The 21,136-nt window shown below is 32.6% G+C and overlaps 2 protein-coding genes across 22 annotated transcripts in view; one reads left to right on the forward strand and one right to left on the reverse strand.

The window, feature by feature from the left end:
• Positions 1-1,326: 1,326 nt before the first annotated feature.
• LOC145259894 (tubulin epsilon and delta complex protein 1-like) lies at positions 1,327-17,036 on the reverse strand. Of its 3 annotated transcripts, none has more exons than XM_080117792.1 (4): positions 16,896-17,036; positions 11,369-11,465; positions 4,816-4,840; positions 1,701-3,147 (listed from the first exon to the last, which is right to left on the reverse strand). In XM_080117792.1, the coding sequence occupies exon 4, from the start codon at positions 3,107-3,109 to the stop codon at positions 1,757-1,759; it is 1,353 nt and encodes a 450-aa protein (XP_079973918.1). In that variant the 5' UTR covers positions 3,110-3,147; positions 4,816-4,840; positions 11,369-11,465; positions 16,896-17,036; the 3' UTR covers positions 1,701-1,756. The 3 variants fall into 3 exon arrangements, with proteins under 3 accessions (XP_079973917.1, XP_079973918.1, XP_079973919.1); XM_080117793.1 differs by having other exon boundaries at positions 4,743-4,840; XM_080117791.1 differs by lacking the exon at positions 4,816-4,840 and having other exon boundaries at positions 1,327-3,147.
• Positions 17,037-17,086: 50 nt separating this feature from the next.
• The window catches only part of LOC145259895 (STE20-related kinase adapter protein alpha-like), an 88,517-nt gene continuing 84,467 nt past the window's right edge, over positions 17,087-21,136 (forward strand). For 5 of the 19 annotated variants that reach the window (XM_080117808.1, XM_080117804.1, XM_080117811.1 and 2 more), the window contains exons 1-2: positions 17,087-17,221; positions 18,931-19,068. The gene's annotated coding sequence lies outside the window, so the exon portion shown is untranslated. Of the gene's footprint in view, positions 17,357-18,930; positions 19,069-21,136 lie in introns of all 19 variants that reach the window. The other 14 variants (XM_080117803.1, XM_080117794.1, XM_080117796.1 and 11 more) reach the window with 12 other exon arrangements.

Raw genomic sequence — 21,136 nt, forward strand, 5'->3', positions numbered from 1 at the left:
ATGAAATCATTTCCACGTGCATTCTACCGGAAATAAAATTTGACCACAGGTTCGCATTTAAGAAAAATATTTTTATTTTATTTAATATATTTTTATAAATCGCGAGGTTAATTTATTGTAATAACATAAATAAAAAGAAATGAATTAGCACAAATTGCCGGAAAGTGGTTAAATAAAAAAAAGTACAGCAAATGAAATCGGTCGAAGCAATCGAAGCAAATGGATACTACTTTTTTTGGATTTAATCTAAACACTTGAAATTTAAATTTAAAAAAAATGGAAGAAAAAAAAAACAGCAAATTGGAAAAAAAAGAAACTTACCAAGGAATTAAAAATTAAAAAAAATAAATAGAAAATAAACGGAAAGAACACGTGACGAAGAAAGCAAATGAATTCGATCGAAAAAAAAATGGACTTTTGGAATGCGAGATGCCATAAAACAGAAACAAACAAATAAAACTTATTTTTTGATGGATGAAATAAACAAATGAAAATGTAAATTTTGGATAAACAAATGAAATAAAAAATGTAAAAATAAGAGATGCCTATTATACTTTAGCGATGTAGCAGTGAAACTGTTGTCATGCAAAATCGTAATGAAATTATTTCCACGTGCATTCTACCGGAAATAAAATTTGACCACAGGTTCGCATTTAAGAAAAATATTTTTATTTTATTTAATATATTTTTATAAATCGCGAGGTAAATTTATTTTAATAACATAAAAACATACCTCGACTCTAAAAATGGGTTGTCTGAAAATTTCAAATAAATTGGTAATGTAGAAATAGGGTTTTATTATTTTAGAACGAACCAACATTTACATTTTTATATATATAGATTATTATTAACTAAACACTCTTGCACACCAACATGCATTTTCTCACAAACAAAACAAAGGCACACTAATGCACACACACACTCTTCATGCCTATTCACTTACACATGCATCACGTGCTTGCTGTAACAAACGTGTATGTAATTGCCTTCAACATACAAACAACTTTCTTGGCAACAGCCAAAATGAACATAAATACCCAACTTCTTCTTACATGCTAAAACACTTTCTCCTAGAATGCTCCTTGCATTATATATTGAGACCCTATGCCAATAAATAGAGATCATGTTAATTAGTATGAATTTCAGGAATGTTAGATTAAGTACATGTCAAGACTACTTGGCAGCAAACGGAAATAGACCCATCATTATATGTATGAGTTTTATTCACATAACTTAAACAGCCAATTAACAGCCACTAGACAACGATGCAGGGAATGAATCCCATGTAAATGCGACAATTAAAGAATGAAGACTAGACCATGCATGTATGTACAAAAAGATTTATTATTTAATTTGTTTCTTGCTTGCCCACTAGCGATAACACAAGTGTATGCATATGTGTAAAAAGATTATGTGTTGTCCTTTGTTGCTTTCCTTTTGTTGTTTAGGAAAATTTTACATTTTGACACTTTGAACATCACATTCTTTAAAACATTTTATATCCTACTGTCTTAACAATTTGTCAGTAAAAAACAATTATTTTGTGTGAATAAACTTTGTAGTGTTTGGAGGGTGAGGTTTGGCCAGCATACACTAGAAAATAACACTGAAAACAAGAATAGTAGCCTTAATAATCTAAATACAAATTAATTTTTGTAGATTTAATAATTTTTTTAAGTATCACAAAATATATTAAGCCATTTTGATGTCCAGAGTAACAACAATTTATTTCAGACAAATGTTACGGATTAACTGTTTAATTATAAACAGGAATGCATATCAAATTTTGAAATTCTGAAGAAATTGAGTCAAGTTCTAATTTTAATTTTTTCTTAGTTCTGCCATTTTTCTCATTTACATAAGCGATATTTTCTTCTATAGAATCTTTCTTTTTAATAATTGTGCTATGATTTTTTTGTGTGGCTGTCATATGGCTTATCTGTGACTTTGGATCATCAAAGCAATACTTATACTGATTTGTTGTTTGATGTACAATAGCTAATTTTTTTTGTGAATAACTTTCATTATTTTTGGCATCCAAGTCTTTCAATTTTTCATCGATATCTTTTGTAATTTGCCTGTGCACTTGGGTTGGAAAAGTCGGTTGTTTTTTGTGCCAAAGCTCATCAAGGTGATTGACATACTGGTCATACTGGATGAGGGTTTCATTTAGCTTTTTCTTAGCCTCTTGGAGACATAGCTTGTCACTCATAGGAATACAGAGCCCAAGGCTTTTTAAATTATTTTCATCAGAATTACTTTGAGAAATAACTTTCTCTGAATCCAATGTTTTCAATGCTATAACACTCTCCATCCATTTCCAAAATACATTCTCGGATTTTTTCCAGTTTAAAATGTCTTCAATTTTAGAATTTAAATTTTCGAACTGAGATGTAAGTTTTTCTTCAGTTTGTGAACGCAAATGTTTGGCCTCTGTTCGAGTCAGATGATTTAAGCCAGGTTGCAATGATATTCCCTGCGTAGATAAATGCAACTTGTGCATCAATCTATTTTGTTCTTTTTGTAATGCATGCAGATGCCGACAAGTCAACATCAACTTACCATGAACCAAAGTCAGATGCTTAACACAGTCAACTATATTCCACGTAGGAGGACATTTTTGCATCCCTCCATTACTAATCAGAACATTTGTGTCGGTGAGTTCTAGTGCCAGGTTTTCTGGGAAAGACATTCTCTTCAAGAGCGTACCAAAAAAATCTATACGACATAAGAGCCAACCAAAGGCCAAGAGCAAATCTCTGCTGCCAGATGATGCATCATGATTAGAGGAAAGCTGGTAAAAATCCAAACTCATGTAACCCAGCTTGTAGAATTCCTGTTGAACATAAGACACAAGTTGTTGTTGGGGTGTAAACTGGTGATGCAGGTGGCTGGCGCATTCAATATTATGTTCTTCCAACTGATAAAAAGGTTTTTCTTTGCAATGTTGCTGCGAAATGGTTCCAATTATATCTTTCAGCACATTCCACATTGGGACAATAGCTTCAGTCTGATTATGTTTGGCCAGACGAAATGTTTCTGCTGAGCAATGTGAAATGCCATGATTGCGTAGAATTTTTGTCAGTAAACAAATAGTTTTCTTTTCCATCAACAACGGCTTTGACGTCTATGTGCTTGATACCAATGCTGCAAGATAATAAAAAATTCAATAGTCTTTCCCAAACACATATGAACATGTGTTATACAAAAGAATGTAGAGAACAAATTCAAATAAAAAGTGAACAACCAGAAAATATAAAAGACTCAAATCAAAACATTTGTTTAACTAATATTTTTATTAATTTTATCATCTGGTTTTGGTGCTTCAAATGCCCAGGACTATGTCCCATGCCTGCTCGTGAAGCAATCTGATCCAAAGGGTTGATATCAATCATGCTACATGAAGTTACCATTTCTTATGCACTCAGACTAGGTCTTCTTTAGTCTCTCATGCTCTTTAGTGCTGAGAATATTGAGACATGTAAGAGGTGACATGCTATATTTGGTGAAACCACTTGAGATGCTGAACATGTAAGAGTTTGGGGCACTTGTAGTAGCTTAAATATCAAAACATGATGAAAACCATATAATGTGCATTTACAGCTCACAGCCTAATTGTCCATGTGCAACACAAAATTAAGATGGCCAACCTTTCAAGAAGAAGAAAACGACCATTCAATAGTTCAATAGAATAAAAATTAAAAGAAAAAACATCAACTGTTATAACAAAAGTATGAAAATGGAGTTGACTTTGTTGAATGGTATTTATGGCTTAACCAGCCAATCCTTATCTTGTAAAGAGGAAAAACCCAGATGTACTCATATTTATTACATCACTTCCCTTTGAACTAATTTTTCCATGAAATTTAAATTTAATATTTTCTTAAAAGAGAAAATATTAAGAATTTGGATATAATCTTTTGAGTTTTTTCTTACTAAATCTTCCTTATCATGGTAACGTTTGACACACTGGTACTTCTGGCCTGGAGTTTGAGGATACCTCCATTAAAGAATGCTGACTTATAGGAACAAGAATTTCAAACAAATCATATAATACTTTCATTGGAATCATTTCAGTATCTCCATGGCCTCTGTAGTGTGCCTGGTTCTCAATTGATTCCAATGTTTTTTGCACGGAAATTTGTTTCCTTTTATTATGTCATATATGACATGTCCAATTCTCTTGGCTACTATTTCTTCATTCCCAAAACATTCTTTCAGTCCTAAAGTTTTTGAAAAAACTCAGTCACCTGACTTTAGCCATCTGTTTTTTTTTATTGATAGTTTCCTCACTGGAAGAGGAAATTTTTCTTGCAAACATTAACTCTGCTGGCAATAAATGTGACGTCAAAGTCAACTTCTGTTTTTGTGCACAGACCAAGTCCTTCTGAAAAACAAAGGAATCACATTTTAAATTCATAAATCTTTACGTTTGCTTCATTTTATTTTTCTCTATGTAAACTTTGTTACTGATATTATATAATTGACTAAGCAGAAGAGAAATTATGTCATTTGTCTATCCATCAGTTTATCTAATTATCTGTGTATTTATCTGTTTAGCTGTTTATCTATCTATCTATATCTATCTATATATAACTGACAAAGTAAACAAAAGATGTGAACCTATGTTTTGATAAGGTTATCAAAACATGTCAGACCTTGTCAAACTGTGAACTGGTCAAGTTTGCACCGGAAGGTCTGAACAGCTGTCAAACAGAGCGGATGAGTTAGATGGATCTTACCCTGCATACTGAGAGGGAGGTGATGTGTCTCAAAGTGGAAACTAGGAGAAACCAATAGGCCAGAGATACTCACTTTCCATTCTTCTGCGTAATAACACCTGGAAAGTAAAATAAAATCTTTATAGAAAACCAATCATCGCCTTGGATCACTTGAAATGTCTTTGTCCAACAGGTTGAAGCTCCATCCAAGGACAGATGACATCCCAGGTAGGCCAAAAGGTAGAGGGTCAATGGCGCAGTTAAAAGGTATGTCGTAAATACATGTCTAACACACATGCACGCATCAACACTTAGACTGATCACGGGCCGTAAAATAGACTGTTACAGATATATGTAGATAAGACAACATATGGTCGAGATAGAACCAACAAACATTCAGTTAGGCCATGTATACACTCTGTATACGCACATTTATTCAAAGAATATTTTATAAACACCCACACACACAACAGAATTGGGTCTTTACAAACGTGTATATATATATACAATACTGAAAGAATTGATTGGGAATTCTCATAAATTAAACAATACAATCCAGTCTAGACCAAACAGATACATAGACTGAGTTTTTACCATGAACGAAATGTTATATTTTAGTCCCCCTTTAAACTTTAATTTTGTACCCGATATCTTTCTGGCAATTTTTTCTGTGTTCATTAATTATGGAAAACCTATTTTTTTCCAAGTTTCTTCGTTAATTACCGAGATAATCCCTCCTTAATCAAGTAATAATTTTACAGTTTGCCCATTTATTTTTATATTTAGGTACTTTTTTTTTTGACCCTCCTGCATTTCATTTTTAGACAAAACTATGTTTACTTACGATTGCAATTTTGTTTTTACTTATCTCGGTTTTGTCAGATAATGGAATTTTTATGACTTACACATCCACAATTAAAGCATATTTTATCCTTAAAGAAACACTCCTACTACATGAATCGCATTGCATATAATATTTTTTTCTTTATTTGGATTCAACTTTTGTCTTATTGTCTGTATTCATGATATGATTTTCTCTTCAATCCAATTATATTTTTTAATATTTATTAGATACTGGCATTCCGCCATTACCTTTCATTTTTTGGAAGAATTTAATTTGCGCAGTTAGTATTTTTTTCTGTTCCCAATTTTTGTAACAATAGCGTGATTTTTTTCTACATCAGACCATTCTTCACATATTTTCATAATATGGCTTCAAATCTATGCAAATAAGCTGGAAACATTGAAGTAATATCTGAGTCATATTTAAATTCTGGTAATAAATTTGAAATTTCTTCAGCTGAAAATATCCTGGCACCTGGTGATTTTATGGTTCTAGATAATACATCTTCCAAAAGTAATTTATTTTCTTTTGCTTATTGTTTAAATAACTTTTCGAACCTCTACTGTTGTAGGTGTTGTTTTTGTGGTTTCAATTGTTGTTGTTAGAATTGCTGTTGTCAAGTGTCTTGTAGTACTTTTGTTAATTCCGAAATCTGTTCCATTTTACTAATGTATCCACAGGGAGAAAAAAATTATTCCAATTTGCAGAGACAATAAATTTTCTATATATTAACCAGGGTTGTGGAGTCAGATGGTAAAAGTCCGACTCCAATTCCTACTTCACCAGATCTCCAGTTACAGTATAGCTGGAAATGTTTTCTCAATTATTAAATTATTTCTGTCTGATAGGTTCATAAGAGTAGTAGTTGATGGGGAGAAATCAGAAGCTCATAGTATTAATGCCGGCGTCCAACTTTCTTCCTGATCTACATCAATGCTTTCAAATCACACCCTAAGATCATTCGTAGACATTTAAGACCAAGTTCTCTCTGATTCTCTTTCCTCTGATCTTCAGCATGTGGTGCAACGGGGAAAGAGGTGACTGGTTAGTTTTAGTGCATCTAAAGCCAAGCTTTTATCTTTCCATCATAAATGCTCTGATCCCCATCTGGCATCAATTTAAATGAATGGCTCTCATCTTGGGGAGGCTCTATCTTTTGACAAGCTTCTGGGCTTGACCTTTATTCCTAATCTGAGATGGAACACGTACATCAAATCAGTTGCCAAGGTCGCTGGAAAAATGGTGGGATCCTTCTACCACTCCAGTAGATATATCTGATGCAATTCTCTACCTATATAAGAGCCAAGTACATCCAAGAATTGAGTACTGTTGACATATCTGAAAAGGAGTTGCTAGAAAGACCTTATCTTGCCTCAACAAAGTTCAAAATAGACTTCGTAGACTAGGAGGGGATGCCCTTTTTTTTTCCCTGTAACCTCTTTCCTACAGAAGAGACGTTATGAGCTTGTCTCTTCTCTATCGTTATTTTCATGGCAGGTGTTCATCTGAGTTCCAACTTATGGTCTCCTCTCGCCAAACTTTTACAAAAAAACACTTGTCTAGCTGAATCCACAATCAATAATTTCCCCCACTCTTTATCTATACCTAAACGTAGATTTCATGAATAAAGATTCTTTCTTAAAACTGTGCGCCAGTGGAACTCTCTTCCGTTTGCCTCCTTTCCAGCTGACTGCAATTTGGTCATCTTCAAGTTCAACATAAACAAATTCTTGATGAGCCGTCCCCTTAAGTAATCCAATTTACACTACTAACGATTACTACGATATTGTCCCATTGACTACTGTGCAGTCTGTAACCCTTATCCTAGAGTGGCCTCCGGGCCTTGATAAGTAGTGACGTCTATGTAAAAAAAAAAAAAAAGTTATAAAGGGCTATTGTAGCATGGGTTGCTTCTTATTGATTTATGCCCGTTTTTTTTTTTCAGATAAGGATGTAATTCCGGATCAATCCCGGACTAATCCAATTGCCAAATTCCATTTGATTCAGCAACTGGATAACTTTCGGATTACAATCTGATTGTTATCCGATGTAATCCACAGTAGTCTCACTCAAAGACAAAATTTTCATTGATCCTGTGTGACGTCACAACCAAAATGAAAACAGCTTACCAAAACAGGATTTGCAGTGATCCGATGGACCGAAATATCTTGATGAAGTGGAAGCATTGCAATACAGTACAAAATATGATATATCTCCAAAAATAAAAGCAAAACGATATAAAAACTGCTAAATTGTGCAACTGGTAAAACCAGACAAGAAAACCATGTAAAAAAATTAATTTATTGGAATTAAGGAGTCGGAGTCAGATAAAAAATCCTGACGCAGACTCCGACTTCTAGTACTCTTAGAAATCCGACTCCGACACCCTGGTATTAACAAGAGGAAGGGAGAAATTCTTATTTTATGGAAGAATTGAATAAAAATGTTTTTTATTAAGTTTAAAATATGGAGAGAAAGAAAAGAAATTTCTTACTTTCTGTAAATAACATCTTTCTAATGTTCTTTGTTAGATTCTTTTTTTTTTGCTTGTGAGGTTGTTCTGTCACCATTAATATATTCTGTGAAAGGGATATATATCATTGCAGTAGCTGAGTAAGTTTTTGCCATAATTTTGAGTAATAATCTGGTAAGTCACTGTACTGCATGAGTAAAGTAGTTGAAGCTACTGTTCCTAGCATGAGGTTTGCATACCTTTTGACATCTCCAAGTGGCTCTACCAGTCAGTGTTTATGGTTTAACCAGCCAATCATAATCTTGTAAGGAGGAATTACTTCAGAAATTAAAAAAAATTTTTGTACATGAAATTTTATTTACAGAGGAAGAAAGTGGATGGGTGATGAAAGGCAGACGGTTAAATGAATACGAAGGTAAAGTAATCAAGTTAAGGGATGATCATGTTATAGGTTGGACTGTTCTGGGAAGAGAATGTAGGAGGTCATTGAAAAAAAAAAAGTGAAAACATTCAGTGTAGCAGCAAGTTCTCGGAACACACACCAGAAAGAACTGTAGGAAATAATCGATACACTATCCACTATGACTATGCAATCCCTACAGATACATACTTAGAAAACACAGCTGATATAGAATAATGGAAGTCAGCATTCCTAATGATGTCAACCTTATATATGACATGAAAATAAACTGAAACTTTAGAAAACTTTCAATCAGTGTTGAGGATGACAGCAAAAATCTTACTTGATTCAGTCTCAATTTCTACCGGTATGTAAACATGTGTAATTGTGTTCTGTATTATATTTTGAGGTAAAACCTCTATAAAATAGTAGCTGTATCAAATAATCAATGCTTAAGATTTGAAACATTTACATAAAGAGGTCTTACATTGAAATAAACTATGGAACACAATTACACACATTAGATCACGGTGTTATGAATTAAGATTTAACAAAAATAAATTAAAAACAAAAATAAAATGAATCACTTAATTTTTATTGATACTTCTAGATAGAGATAATTACAGTAGGTGAAAAGAATGACTGAGCAGCAAATAGATGAACTCAGTTTGGTTTTATGCCTGGGCACAGTATTACTGATGCAATGACAAACGCAAAATAAAATCTTAGTAAGAAGAACAACCTGGATGTAGATTAAGAAAAAATTTTTTGATAAAATGCCAAGAGATGTTGTCTTGTTGGTGTTGCATAACTTAGGACAAACAAGTGATTGTTTAATAATGTACAGAACTGCTCAATGTTAGAATTAACAGCACATATTTTATGTTAAAGAGAGAGTTAATCATCAAGGATTTGTACAGTATCCATTGCTTTTTATTTGTGTTTAAGAAGCGTTGTCTTTCATATGGGTTGTTCAGAAGAGATGTTTTATGCTGATATTTGTGATACTGATCAGTGAAACAATGAAAGTGTACGTGTTAAAGACTTGAGAGATTATGAAAAGTAAAGGTCTGAGAGTCAATAGGACCAACACCAAAGTGATGCTCAGTGGTTGTAGGTGTGGAAAAATTCTCAAAAAAAAAAAAAAAAAAAAAAAAAAGTGCATGTGGGGGAGGGGATCCTTTATTTCAATTTATTTATTACTAGCGGGAGTATCCAGCATTGCCTGGGTGTTTGCACGTGTAAAAGAAAAAAATGAACCCGAAGGCAGAAAAGAAAGTGAAAGAAAACGTGACATTTTACCGCTATGCTAGGGAGACATAGGAAGTGAAAAGCGTTGAAATTTATCAATGTCAATCAAAAAGTTGACTTGCAGAAACGAATGTTGGTTGGAGGCCAGTTAAGCTTTTCGCCGTTTCATTTCCCCACAATGTTGGGGAAAACCAACTCCCCATAAAAAGGAAGTGTCCAATTGAATAGCAATTGTCTGATATGAGGGTCCTCCCCTCCCTTGATCAAAGCCGATTGCTTTCTGGACATCCCGGCATGAAAGGGCAGGAAGATACCTTCGCTTTTGATTCAGTTTTGCTTTTATACAAAAAGCATGAACAAACACGCGAGAGGATGGAATAGCGTGGATTTTATAAAAGTCGATGTAAATAAATCTAGATACAATGTCCCTTCAGAAATCGTAGATATTATTATCTAGGGAGTATATAAAAAGTTCTAAAGAATAGTACCCCCCCCCCGAAAACACCAGCAAAAAAAGCCTTTGCTAGGCATACAAAAACGCGTGCAGCCGTTTAGTCTTTTATATATATAGATTATTATTATTATTATTATACAAGAGCAGATAAATCTAGTTAATTCCAGTTTCAAGGTAATTTCTTAGTTTACTGGTGTGAGTTCTGGTGGATTTGTTGATGAGGTTCAGCAGAGTGGTAATACCCTGCTGGTTAGTAATAACAGAAATTCACTGAACTTACTTCATCCATTCCTAATTCTTGCAATTAAAATAGTTCTAAAAGATTCTGGAGAATCACATTTAACAACCAGATCACCAGTGGCACGTCCACAAAGCATTATACGTCTATGCTGCAGAAAATCATATCATAACAAATCATAATCATAATCAAGATCATAAATTGCACAGCCTTGATTTCAGCTAGTTTCCATTGAATAATAATATCATCTTTTGTTCAGTATGTCAGTGCAAACCTTTGCAAACAGCAATTAACTATCGATTTTGCCATGCTAATATGAATATAAAACCAGCTACAGTGAATAACAAAACACTCCCAAAGTTCAACTCTTCCTCACCATAGTGCTGGCAATGTAGTAGTATAAGAACTACTCGTCTAATAAGTCTTGGATGAAAATCCATCAGGATCCATGATCCTCTGGTCGTCTGTGAAGTAGAGCATGATATGATTAGCTGATTGATCAGATAAGGCCTCTGATCTCCTGTCTATCTGAAATAAGGGCCAAATGGGCTCAGCCACCAGGAATTCTGTTTTCGGAGATTGAGGGTACCTTCTACATGGATTGCAGTAAGGAAATTTATGGTCCTACCGACAGGACAATTGGTGCAGGGGGGAGAGGGGGTAAATACCTCCATTTGCAGGTTAATAAATAGTTGTGACGTCCAAGGAGGACTTCCTGCAGACCTGGTAGTCCTGAAGTTTGAGTTTTATGAACTATGCAAAAGTTCCACTGAACTAAACCTTAAACTTAGGTTAGAGTTACAAAAAATAAAAAGAACAGCTCAGTTCAAATTCTGGAAAAGTTTTAATTTATTGGAATGTCTTAAATATACGATGATTGTACATAATATAATTAACATGTCCAAAAAAACAAAAAAAGGGTAAAAAAATATATATATTGAACAAGTAACCGTTACTCTAGGAAGAAAAAGTTATTTTTTTACCTACCTGAATAATTCTCTTTGTTTGAAAACGTTTTTATTCCAATATAAGATTTCGTCCAAGTATGATGTTAAAACTTTTCGCAGTGGTCGCTGCCGACTTTCTAGAAATAATCAAAGTTTGATAAGTTTTTCGTCATTTGAGGTGAAAAACAAACATGCAGCAAATAACTGTTCAAATTGCAATCAAATTTATTATCTGCCTAATTGAAAGGAGAAAATTATGAAAAAAAGTTAAAACTTTGGGAGATCTGGTAACTTGAGGCAGCAAATTTTCATTTTGTCCTGTAATCAGATCGTATTAAAATATGATCTGATTACAGGACAAAATGAAAAATTAAATGTAAATAAAAAACGGTTTCAAAAACTTAAAAACATGTTAGCTTTCATCCAGAATTCAACCTGATTAAAAACAAAAAATACAACAATCTTTATGATGTATGTACCTGTCACAGAACGAAAATAATATCATATTCCAACAATCACATAAATTGATCAAGTAGGTTTTTTTATATATAAAAAAATCATTGTTTTACGATTTTTACCGATTAATAGTATATCGTAGCCATCACAAGAATGTACACAAGGACTTTCTGCATTTTTATTTTATAATTAGGTTAAATTCCAGACTTGCTGCACATTTTTTCATGTGCAAGTAGGTAGAAATGTTAATTTCCTTGTGTTTGGTAATAATTATTTGTTTACTATTTATTTTTTTTGGTGCTTGTTAAGATAGATTTGACAGATCGATTTTTTAAAATATGTGGTTTTTAGCAAAAACAAAAGTACTTATTTGTTATATCAAAAATAGTAATATATCCAAAAATTACAAAAATTTATTCAGTAGAAATTATTTATAGTTAAAAGTAGTATTGGGATGATTAATCGGAATCAGGAATCGGAAAAATCAGAAGATTTGGGAGTATCGGAATCTGTATTGGAATCAGAAAAATTGATGCCCATTTTCCGATGCTAAAACGATTCTTTTAATTGTCTTTTTTTTTTTTGTTGTTGAAATAAAATCTTGCATTGCTGGTAATAATGATAAAATAATAAATATTTATTGATTTTAAAATACCAGTAAAGCTAAAATCGATAGATCATCGTCCACAAGTGTATTTTGACATTTAGGAAAACATCTGCATATTTAACATGTGTTTATGAAAATCGGGGAAAATAACAATCTTGTAGTTAAATAATTTGAGATTTATAAAGAATCAGGAATTTAGCACGAAATTAGTAATTGTATCGGAATTAGTAATTGTATCGGAATTAGGGAAAAATATTGGAATCGTCCCATCACTAGTTAAAAGTAATTTTTATGGAAAATGGTTGGAGGGAATCGCATTTTCCCTTGAAGATTGTGAATACAGGGAACATACTTATCTCCTGTTTTGCCCCTTTAATGGCTGATATTTTGTTTTAGACCATAGCGATAGACTTTTTTTTTTTACTAATATATTACTACTAGCAGTTTCGCCCGGCTTTGCTCGGGCCCTATATACTGTCCATAAGGTTATGTGCATATGTATATATTAAAAAGTGTGAATATGTAAAGTAATGTATTTTTGTATAATAGTCTTCCTTAATTACCATAGAGAAAAGACAGACAGACATTTACACTTTTATAGATGTAGATAGATAGATAGATAGATTGGATGCAATATATAATAATGATTAAAAAAAAAAAAAAACTCATGCGCCACCATTGAGAATCGAAACAAAAACGTTCAGCTCACGATTTATTTTGCCTCTGCCATAAATGACTGGGCTATGAAAACATGTTTACTGCAAGGCTAAAAATTAAAACATGAACCAATATTAACTACATTATGCATTCGTAATGGCGGCATTCGACCTTCACCTGGCAAATTTCATTTTTTCTTAATTTTCACACTTTTGCACGGATTTTTCCAGGCTAAAACCCAAATATAAAGTTTTGCATGGATTCAAACATCTTATATATGAAATTTTATGTCCGTAGACCAAAAACTCTAGGAGGAGTTTGGTAGGCAAAATCTGTGCAACAAAAATATATACGTATATATAAATATATATGGAAACAATTTTGTGTTTCCTGTAAACGTTTTATGCAAATATTACGCAAGTATAAATCATGTAGAATATCTGCATGAATATAATTACACGTAATAGTTAAATAAAGATGATCACCCCATAAGAAAACCGAAAAAAAACTAATAGGAAATTAATTAAAATGAATGTTTAAAAAAATATGCAAATTAGCTAGATCTTTTGCAGATGGATGCAATTCCACAACCCATATATAAGAAAATTGTATTTTCTTTTTAAATAAGTAGAAAAGGGGTTTTTTAATATGAATATCAATACACCCAAAAGAAAAACGAATTTATAGGGATATAGATTTTTGACATGACAATTAAGTACTGCTGTTTTTGCTTAAAACTACATATACAAAAAATCGATCAGTCGACCATCTTAACAAGCACCTTTTTCCTGAGTGTGAAAACAAACATGGCAACCAGAGAAAATGATAGGGAATACATTAGATAATATCATTGCCCTTATATTAATAAATGAAAATTCTTTTATATAAGAGAGGGGGGGGGTCTTGTCGAGTGGTTCCAACATGAGGGAAATTGAGCACTCTTTACAAATACTGAAATTTGTTTTTTAATAATATGGCAAATTATCCATTGAAAAAAAGACAAAAAGAAAAAATATGTGGCGGGGGTGGGGGGGGGTTGTATGGATCCAACCTAGTTTTGTGTGTGTGTGATAGTTAACCTTAAGAATATCATGAAATAATATTTCTTTTTTTTTACAACGGAGTTACCACTTATCAAGGCCCAGAGGCCACACGAGGAGAAAGGTTAATGAGTGTACAAAATGGGACAATATCATAGTAATCGTTAGTAGTGAAAATTTGTTAAATTGGATTACTTAAGTAGACAGCTCATCAAGAACTTGTTTACATTGAACTTGAAGACAACCATATTGTAGTCAGTTGGAAAGCAGAGAAACGGAAGAAAGTTCCACAGGTGTGCAGTTCTAAGAGAGAAGCTTTGTTCATGGAATTTACATTTAGATTTAGGCACAGATAAAGAATGGAGGAAATTATTGATAGTGGTTTAAGCTAAACGGGTGTTTTTTCGTGAAAGTTTGGCGAGGGGGGGACCATAAATTGGAGTTCAGACAAGCACTTGCCATGTAAATAGCAATAAAGCAGAGACAGGCTCACAACATCTCTTCTGTGAGAAAGAGGCTGCAGAAAAGAAAAAAGGGCATCCCTCACTAGGCTACAAAGTCTATTTTAGACTCTGTCAAAGCAGGATAAGGTCTTTCTAGCAGCTCCTGCCTAGATATAGCAACAGTACTCCATCTTTGGATGTATCTGGCTCTTATATAGGTAGAGAATTGCATCAACAAGTAAATATCTACTTCATCGATAGAAGGATCACACCATTTTTTCAGCGACCTTTACAACATGTACGTGTTCCATTTCAGATCAGGAGTAAAGGTCAAGCCCAGAAGATTGTCAAAACATGGAGCCTTCTCAAAAGGAGAGCCATTCATTTCAATTGATGCCAGATGGGGATCAGAGCATTGATGATATAAAGATAAAAGCTTGGTTTTAGATGCATTAAAAGTAACCAGCCACTTTTTTTCCATTGTACCACATGCTCAAGATCAGAGGAGAGAGAATCAGAGAGAACTTGGTCATTTACGGCCTTTGATGTGCGTATCATCAGCATAAATGTCTACAAATGATCTAAGGATGTGATTTGGAAGATCATTGATGTAGATCAGGATGAGAGTTGGACCTAGGATGGACCCTTGAGGGACTCCAGCATTAATACTATGAGCTTCTGATTTTTGCCTATCATCCACTACTCTTATGAACCTATCAGAGCAAAAAAATTTAACAATTGAAAAGACATTTCCAGCTACACCATAGCTAGAGATTTTGTAAAGTAGACTTTTATGCCATGCCCTATCAAAGGCCTTTGATAGGGCAATTACCCTAGAAAGGAAGTCTCCGTCAAGAGATTCACTAATCCTAGGCTGCAGATCTAGCAGAACAGAAACCATATTGCATGTCACGAAGAAGGTTATTTTTGCTGAGATGATTGACTACTTCTCTATTTAACACAGATTCCAGCAACTTACTCATGGCGCACAGGAGACTTATTGGTCTATACTGAGAGGGAGATGACCGATCACCTAAATTCTTAAATATAAGCCATACTGATGAAGTTTTCCAGAGTTTTGGGAAGCAATTCTCCTTAAGAAAAAGCTTAAACACCTTTGCAAGTATGGGAGTTGGTTTTGGTTGAAGCTTTTTCGTCACTATAATTGGAATGCCGTCAGGGCCAGTTGCTTTACTGGAATAAAGGTTTTTGATTAGCTTGGCAACATCACACACAGATATTCTCTTTTTTTTTTCCATTTTTCTTAAACTTTTTCTTCTAGGGGATGGGACATCCAACCAGATGTCTGACATTTACCCCTATTTTAGTGAGTCCAACCAAGAGATCTTTTCAGGATTCTAGCCGTCCCTTTCAGTGCAATCGTTTGTATTTCACTTGCACTTGGTTCACCGGGTATGCTTGCTATGTACTTTTTAAAGTTCTTTTTCATAAGCCCAGTTGCTCCTATGATGACTGGTATAATTGAAACATCTTTTAATTTCCAATTTCGTTTCATATCATACCTCCTTGATACTTTGTTATCTTTTCCCTCTCAGCTCTGTTAAGCCCTGTATCATTGGGTACACTGACCTCTATTACGGTCGCTTTTTTGTTTGGTAAATATCCCTCCGCGATCTGACAAGTCACTTTATTACGCGCATGCACGCGCGAACGCACCATGTAAGAAAAGCGTTAACGAAAGCGGTGAAATAGCGCAAAATAATCTCAGGTCCCAGGTGTTAATACCATGCAAACGGTAAATTTGCGACGGGTTTAAATGCCAGATTTGTTTTCAGCGGCCTCGATAACCCCAAAACCACAAACTAGAATGGTCGGCATTGTACAGTTAAAATAAACATTTACCGTAATATTTACCTTATTTATTAAATTATTTGCATTAAATTTTACGTAAACAAACGTCTATTTACATTAAGGCTTAATGTAAATAGACGTTTGTTTACGTAAAATTTTAATGATTAAGCGATATATACCGGTGTCGAACGAACAATTCCCTTTTAGTGATTACATGGTTCAAAACTTTTTGTACAACTAAACGGCAAATCTGCCACAATTGGGATGGAGGAGAGCTTGGGATACTAGTGCAGAGTGATCCGGAGGTAAATAACGTTATTATTTAAAAAGCCATTCTTAACATGGGGAGGGGAGGGTGTTTTGTACCTATACTCTACTTCAACTTTACAATTGAATAAAAAAACATATCATACAACTTTAATTAAACTTGGAAATACGATTTAAAAAATAGCGCGGATCACTCTATGCACATACGGAACTCTTGTCCCTTGTCACATACGGAACTCTTCTAAAATGAAAACAATTAATTAAAATTGGCGATTAAGCACTTACCGGAAGGATGGTTTTAAAGTTTAAAACGTTTCAGTTTTGAAACACCGTTTTAGAATAATCGTGCTAATTTCCATTCTGCTCGGGAGACTGAGCTAAAATGAAAACAAAAAATGACCAAAATTCATCTATTTCACGCCTAATATCGTTTCTTGTAACTAATGTCAACAGATATAAATAATAATAGATTCACAACAAGAGTGATTTCAAAAATCGGAAGTGGTATTAAAATGCGCATGTGTGATATTAAACCGGAAGTGTTAAAAAGCGCATGCTTGTACTTCACAAGAGGAAGTAAACGTCCGACCCAGAAACGAGAGAGAAAAAAGGTGAATTAATTTAGATAATATTTGTCATGTTTTTGGCGATGGTTGCAAAATGGTAGTTATTTATATCTAAACTGTTGAATATTGCATGCTAAATTTGTGTCATGCTTGTTGCATGATTAATTTGATTTGTAGTTGGTAAGTAAAAATATGTCGAGTGTTGTTGATATGCAATAAACAACAAAATCTCGTCTTAACTCATTATCGCAAAATGACATGAAACTCTGCCAAAAAATTAATAGTTCCATTAAAATAATGCATAAATATAAATGCAAGACTAAATTCATATTTAAATTAATTCTAGTTTTTAAGATTCTAATTATTCAGTAAAAAAAGTTATGCAAATTAGTTGTTTACATTCTATTTTCAGCGATTCGAGTTTTTAAATATTTACAGTTTTTCTTTTGATATTTCGTGAGACAGAATTTTTTCAATAAAAATATATTTCTTGGTGTTCGGGCTGATTTGCTCATCTTATTATAGTTGCAACGTCTCTGGTGTGTAATCTCCGACTTTCTTCGGGTACTTCTTTTGAACTTGGGAACCTTCTAGTCGAACTCTGGAACCTGCGCGGAATTTCCAGCCGAACTTTTTATTTAATCCATAAGAGTAGATTGTTTTCATTCTGAAGAAGGTCGGAGATTACATCAGCCGAAATGTTGTGAATATACAACTAAGATGAGAATAGTAGTTCGAATAATACAAATTCTAAAACAAAAATCATAATTATATATATATATATATATATATATATATATATATATATATATATATATATTGTTTGTTTGTTTGTTTCGAGCGATTTTACGAAGAAAATGTGGGTACTTGTGCACTTATGCACCCGTGATGAAATAATGTTATTTTTTTTTCAAAGCTATTCTTAACATTGGGCGGATGTTTTGTAACAATTCTGTGCTTCCACCTAACAGTTTAATAAATAAGATGTCAGGAAGCTTGAATTTAACATGAAAAAAATATCTAGAAAGCGCAGTACAAGCACCAAAATGTGAAACAATTCTGAAAATGAACAAAGGATTCTTGAGATTAAAAAAAAAATAAAAATAAAAAAAAATAAACTTGCTTATTTTTAATTAAAAAAATATATTTTATGATAATTTCTAATACAAATGCGAAAAGAAGTTGATATTTCTATGATGAACACACAAACTACTGTTAGTTATTTACATATAAGGAGGGGATCATCGCTTATCAAGGCCCAAAAGTCACTGAAGGATAAGAATTAATGAGTGCCAGGTATCGGTGATGGTGGAATTTGAGAAGTGTTGATTTAAGAGAATATGGCTCAACAGAAAGTTCTTCATGTTCAACTTGAAAATGGCCATATTATAGCAGGGAGCATAAAAAGAGCAAAGACCAAATTTTGAAATAATAAAAGGTTTAATAGAAAAATATGCAATATATTTTTTTTTTTTAAATCGGTTTTCTTTAAAAAAGATTTCAAGAAATTCAATGAATTTTAACTTACTCCAAATATAATAAATATATATAAAATCCAAAAAATCACTTACCTATAAAAAAAACTAATCAGTGGTACTTCCATTCTTCATTTATAAGAATTTGCCCATATTTATATTTTATATTCCATGTACTTTTTAAATAAAATAATTTTTTAAGCAAGTATTCGAAAAGACCGCGATTTTAAATTCTAATCTCAAATGTTCACAGAGCGGATTTGTCTCCCTTTCTTCCAGGTGACAAATACGGAGGCCTAATCAATTATTTCTGACGTGTGCCTTATCTCCCGTTTGTATTTCTGACGTTTGCTGTCAATAACAAAGTTAGTCAATATGGGTCACCGTACTTGAAAAATGATCACATTTCACTCATAAGTAAGTTTACTTTTATAACCCCCCCCCCCCGACAAATTTTTCATTTATTTTTTATTCTCTTAAAGAAGTACATGAGTTTTTGATTTAAAATGTTTTATTTCTTCTTTATGCAATGAATTTTTTTTTAAATAACTTAAAAAAAATATCATTAAATGAAATAGAAAAAATTATTGTAATCTCCAATATTTACTGGACAATATTTTCAAATTATGAGGTTCCACTTAAAAAAAAAAAAATCAACGTGTGTTTTTTTTTTTAAAAGTTTTAAACTTTTGACTTTACAGGTAAATTTACACAAAACTATTCTTTTTTGTTTGTTTTAAATTAGATTATTTTATTTATTGATCTTTTATCTTCAATTTGTGATATATAAACCTTAGGTGAGAAAATTTTCATTTCAAACTGGGGGAGGGGGTTAGAAAAAAACGCTCGTCTAGAATATTATACCCTGTTTATTGGAAAGAGCATAAAATGTTACATTAAACCTGCAAATACCATAAACATTGAACCAATAGAAAAATTTTGATAGATTTTTAAATTGAAAAAATTGAAAAAAATTTAACTTGTAAAATTCAATTCATTTCATTATGTAGAAAATATGGCTGCATGAGCGCGCACATGCACTTTGTAAACATTTTTTTTTTTTTTTTTTTAAATATTTCTATTATTTTTTAAAAAACTTTAATAGTTTATTTTGGAAGTATATTCCATAAAGAAATTAAATAACCCACTTTAAAAAGTGAAATTACTAGTTTTTTATATTTTATTTTCAGTTTTGTGTTAAGTGTGTCAAAAATTACCAAAGAATTCTGACACAGCTGGCCATGTTATAGTCAGTTGAGAAGCAGCCTCACGATATTGTTCCACAGACGACCAGCTCTAGGAAAGAAACTTCGGTCATAGAATTCCATAGATATATTCCAAAATATTCTTATCACATTAACAATATTTTGGGGCAACCTATTTGGCCTTCAGGACAAGATCAAAGTGTAGTATCTGTTCTTCAGATGTTGCACTTTAATTTCTTGTTCTCTGTCAGTGGAGGAGAAATCCTTCACGAATGAGACAATTTTTATTTTTGTTCCTTTTCTCCACATTAAAAAACGACCCTGGTGTCTAACTCTGTTCTGTGGGAAGGCATTGTAAATAAGAACATTTTGGGGCATGGCCAAAAAATGGAAAAAAAAACAGGTTGATTTTTTTTTATTATTCTTTTTTAACTAATTAAAATCTATTAAAATATATTATTCTTGAGCAACTTTTTCCAGAAAGATAAGAGCCTGAATTTTATCATATGAAAAGCAGAATAATATAAAACATTTTCTACTATTTTTAATAGAATTTTAAATTTTCTTTTCTAAAAAAAAAAAAAAAACACCATTCACCGCCATTTTTGTCTCGACATTTGAATATTTATTTCAAAAAGTTTTTGAACAATAGATTTTTTTTTGTGTATCTTAATAGGATTTAGGATGATTTGCTATAGAGAATATGTAAAAATATTATAACAAAAGTACTTGAATTTCGAAAAATAATTCCATCTTTTATCTCCCTCTATAGATTTTGCTTGGCAAAATTAAAAAATCCAAAATTTAATAGTTTGGAAGAAACTATGGTAGTCTTTATACGACTAAATAAACTTATTTAGTCCTGTAAATTTCCAAGTATTTTTAACGTTTGTTTTGACAATTAAGTGAAGAATCAACTTTATAAGGGATTAATTCTTTTTTCATAAGCGATATATATATATATATATATATATATATATATATATGTTGCCTACATAACCCCCGAAGTTAAGCAACAATGAAGCTGGTCAGTACCAGATGGGTAACCATTTTGGAAATTCTAGGAACCATATGTGTTGGAGACTACTCCTATATCTAGTATCACGCTTGATCGTCTTGAACCTGTCTTGCCATCAGGACCAAGTGTTTCTGGATGAGAGTGTGGTAGATGTAAGTTCCCCACACTTTAAATTGTCAAACTCAAGTCACAGCAAAAAGGAAAAGGGAGAGATAACCACTTTTTGTAGGCCTTATGGTCTACCATAGGTCAGGTAATATCA

Source organism: Euprymna scolopes, chromosome 35 (assembly GCF_053919585.1).
Source record: "Euprymna scolopes isolate OS-2025 chromosome 35, ASM5391958v1, whole genome shotgun sequence".
Lineage (NCBI taxonomy): Eukaryota > Metazoa > Mollusca > Cephalopoda > Sepiida > Sepiolidae > Euprymna > Euprymna scolopes.

Excerpts from the sequence above, each read along its gene's own strand:
- LOC145259894 (XM_080117791.1), bottom strand. The coding sequence starts at position 3,109 with ATGGAAAAGAAAACTATTTGTTTACTGACAAAAATTCTACGCAATCAT.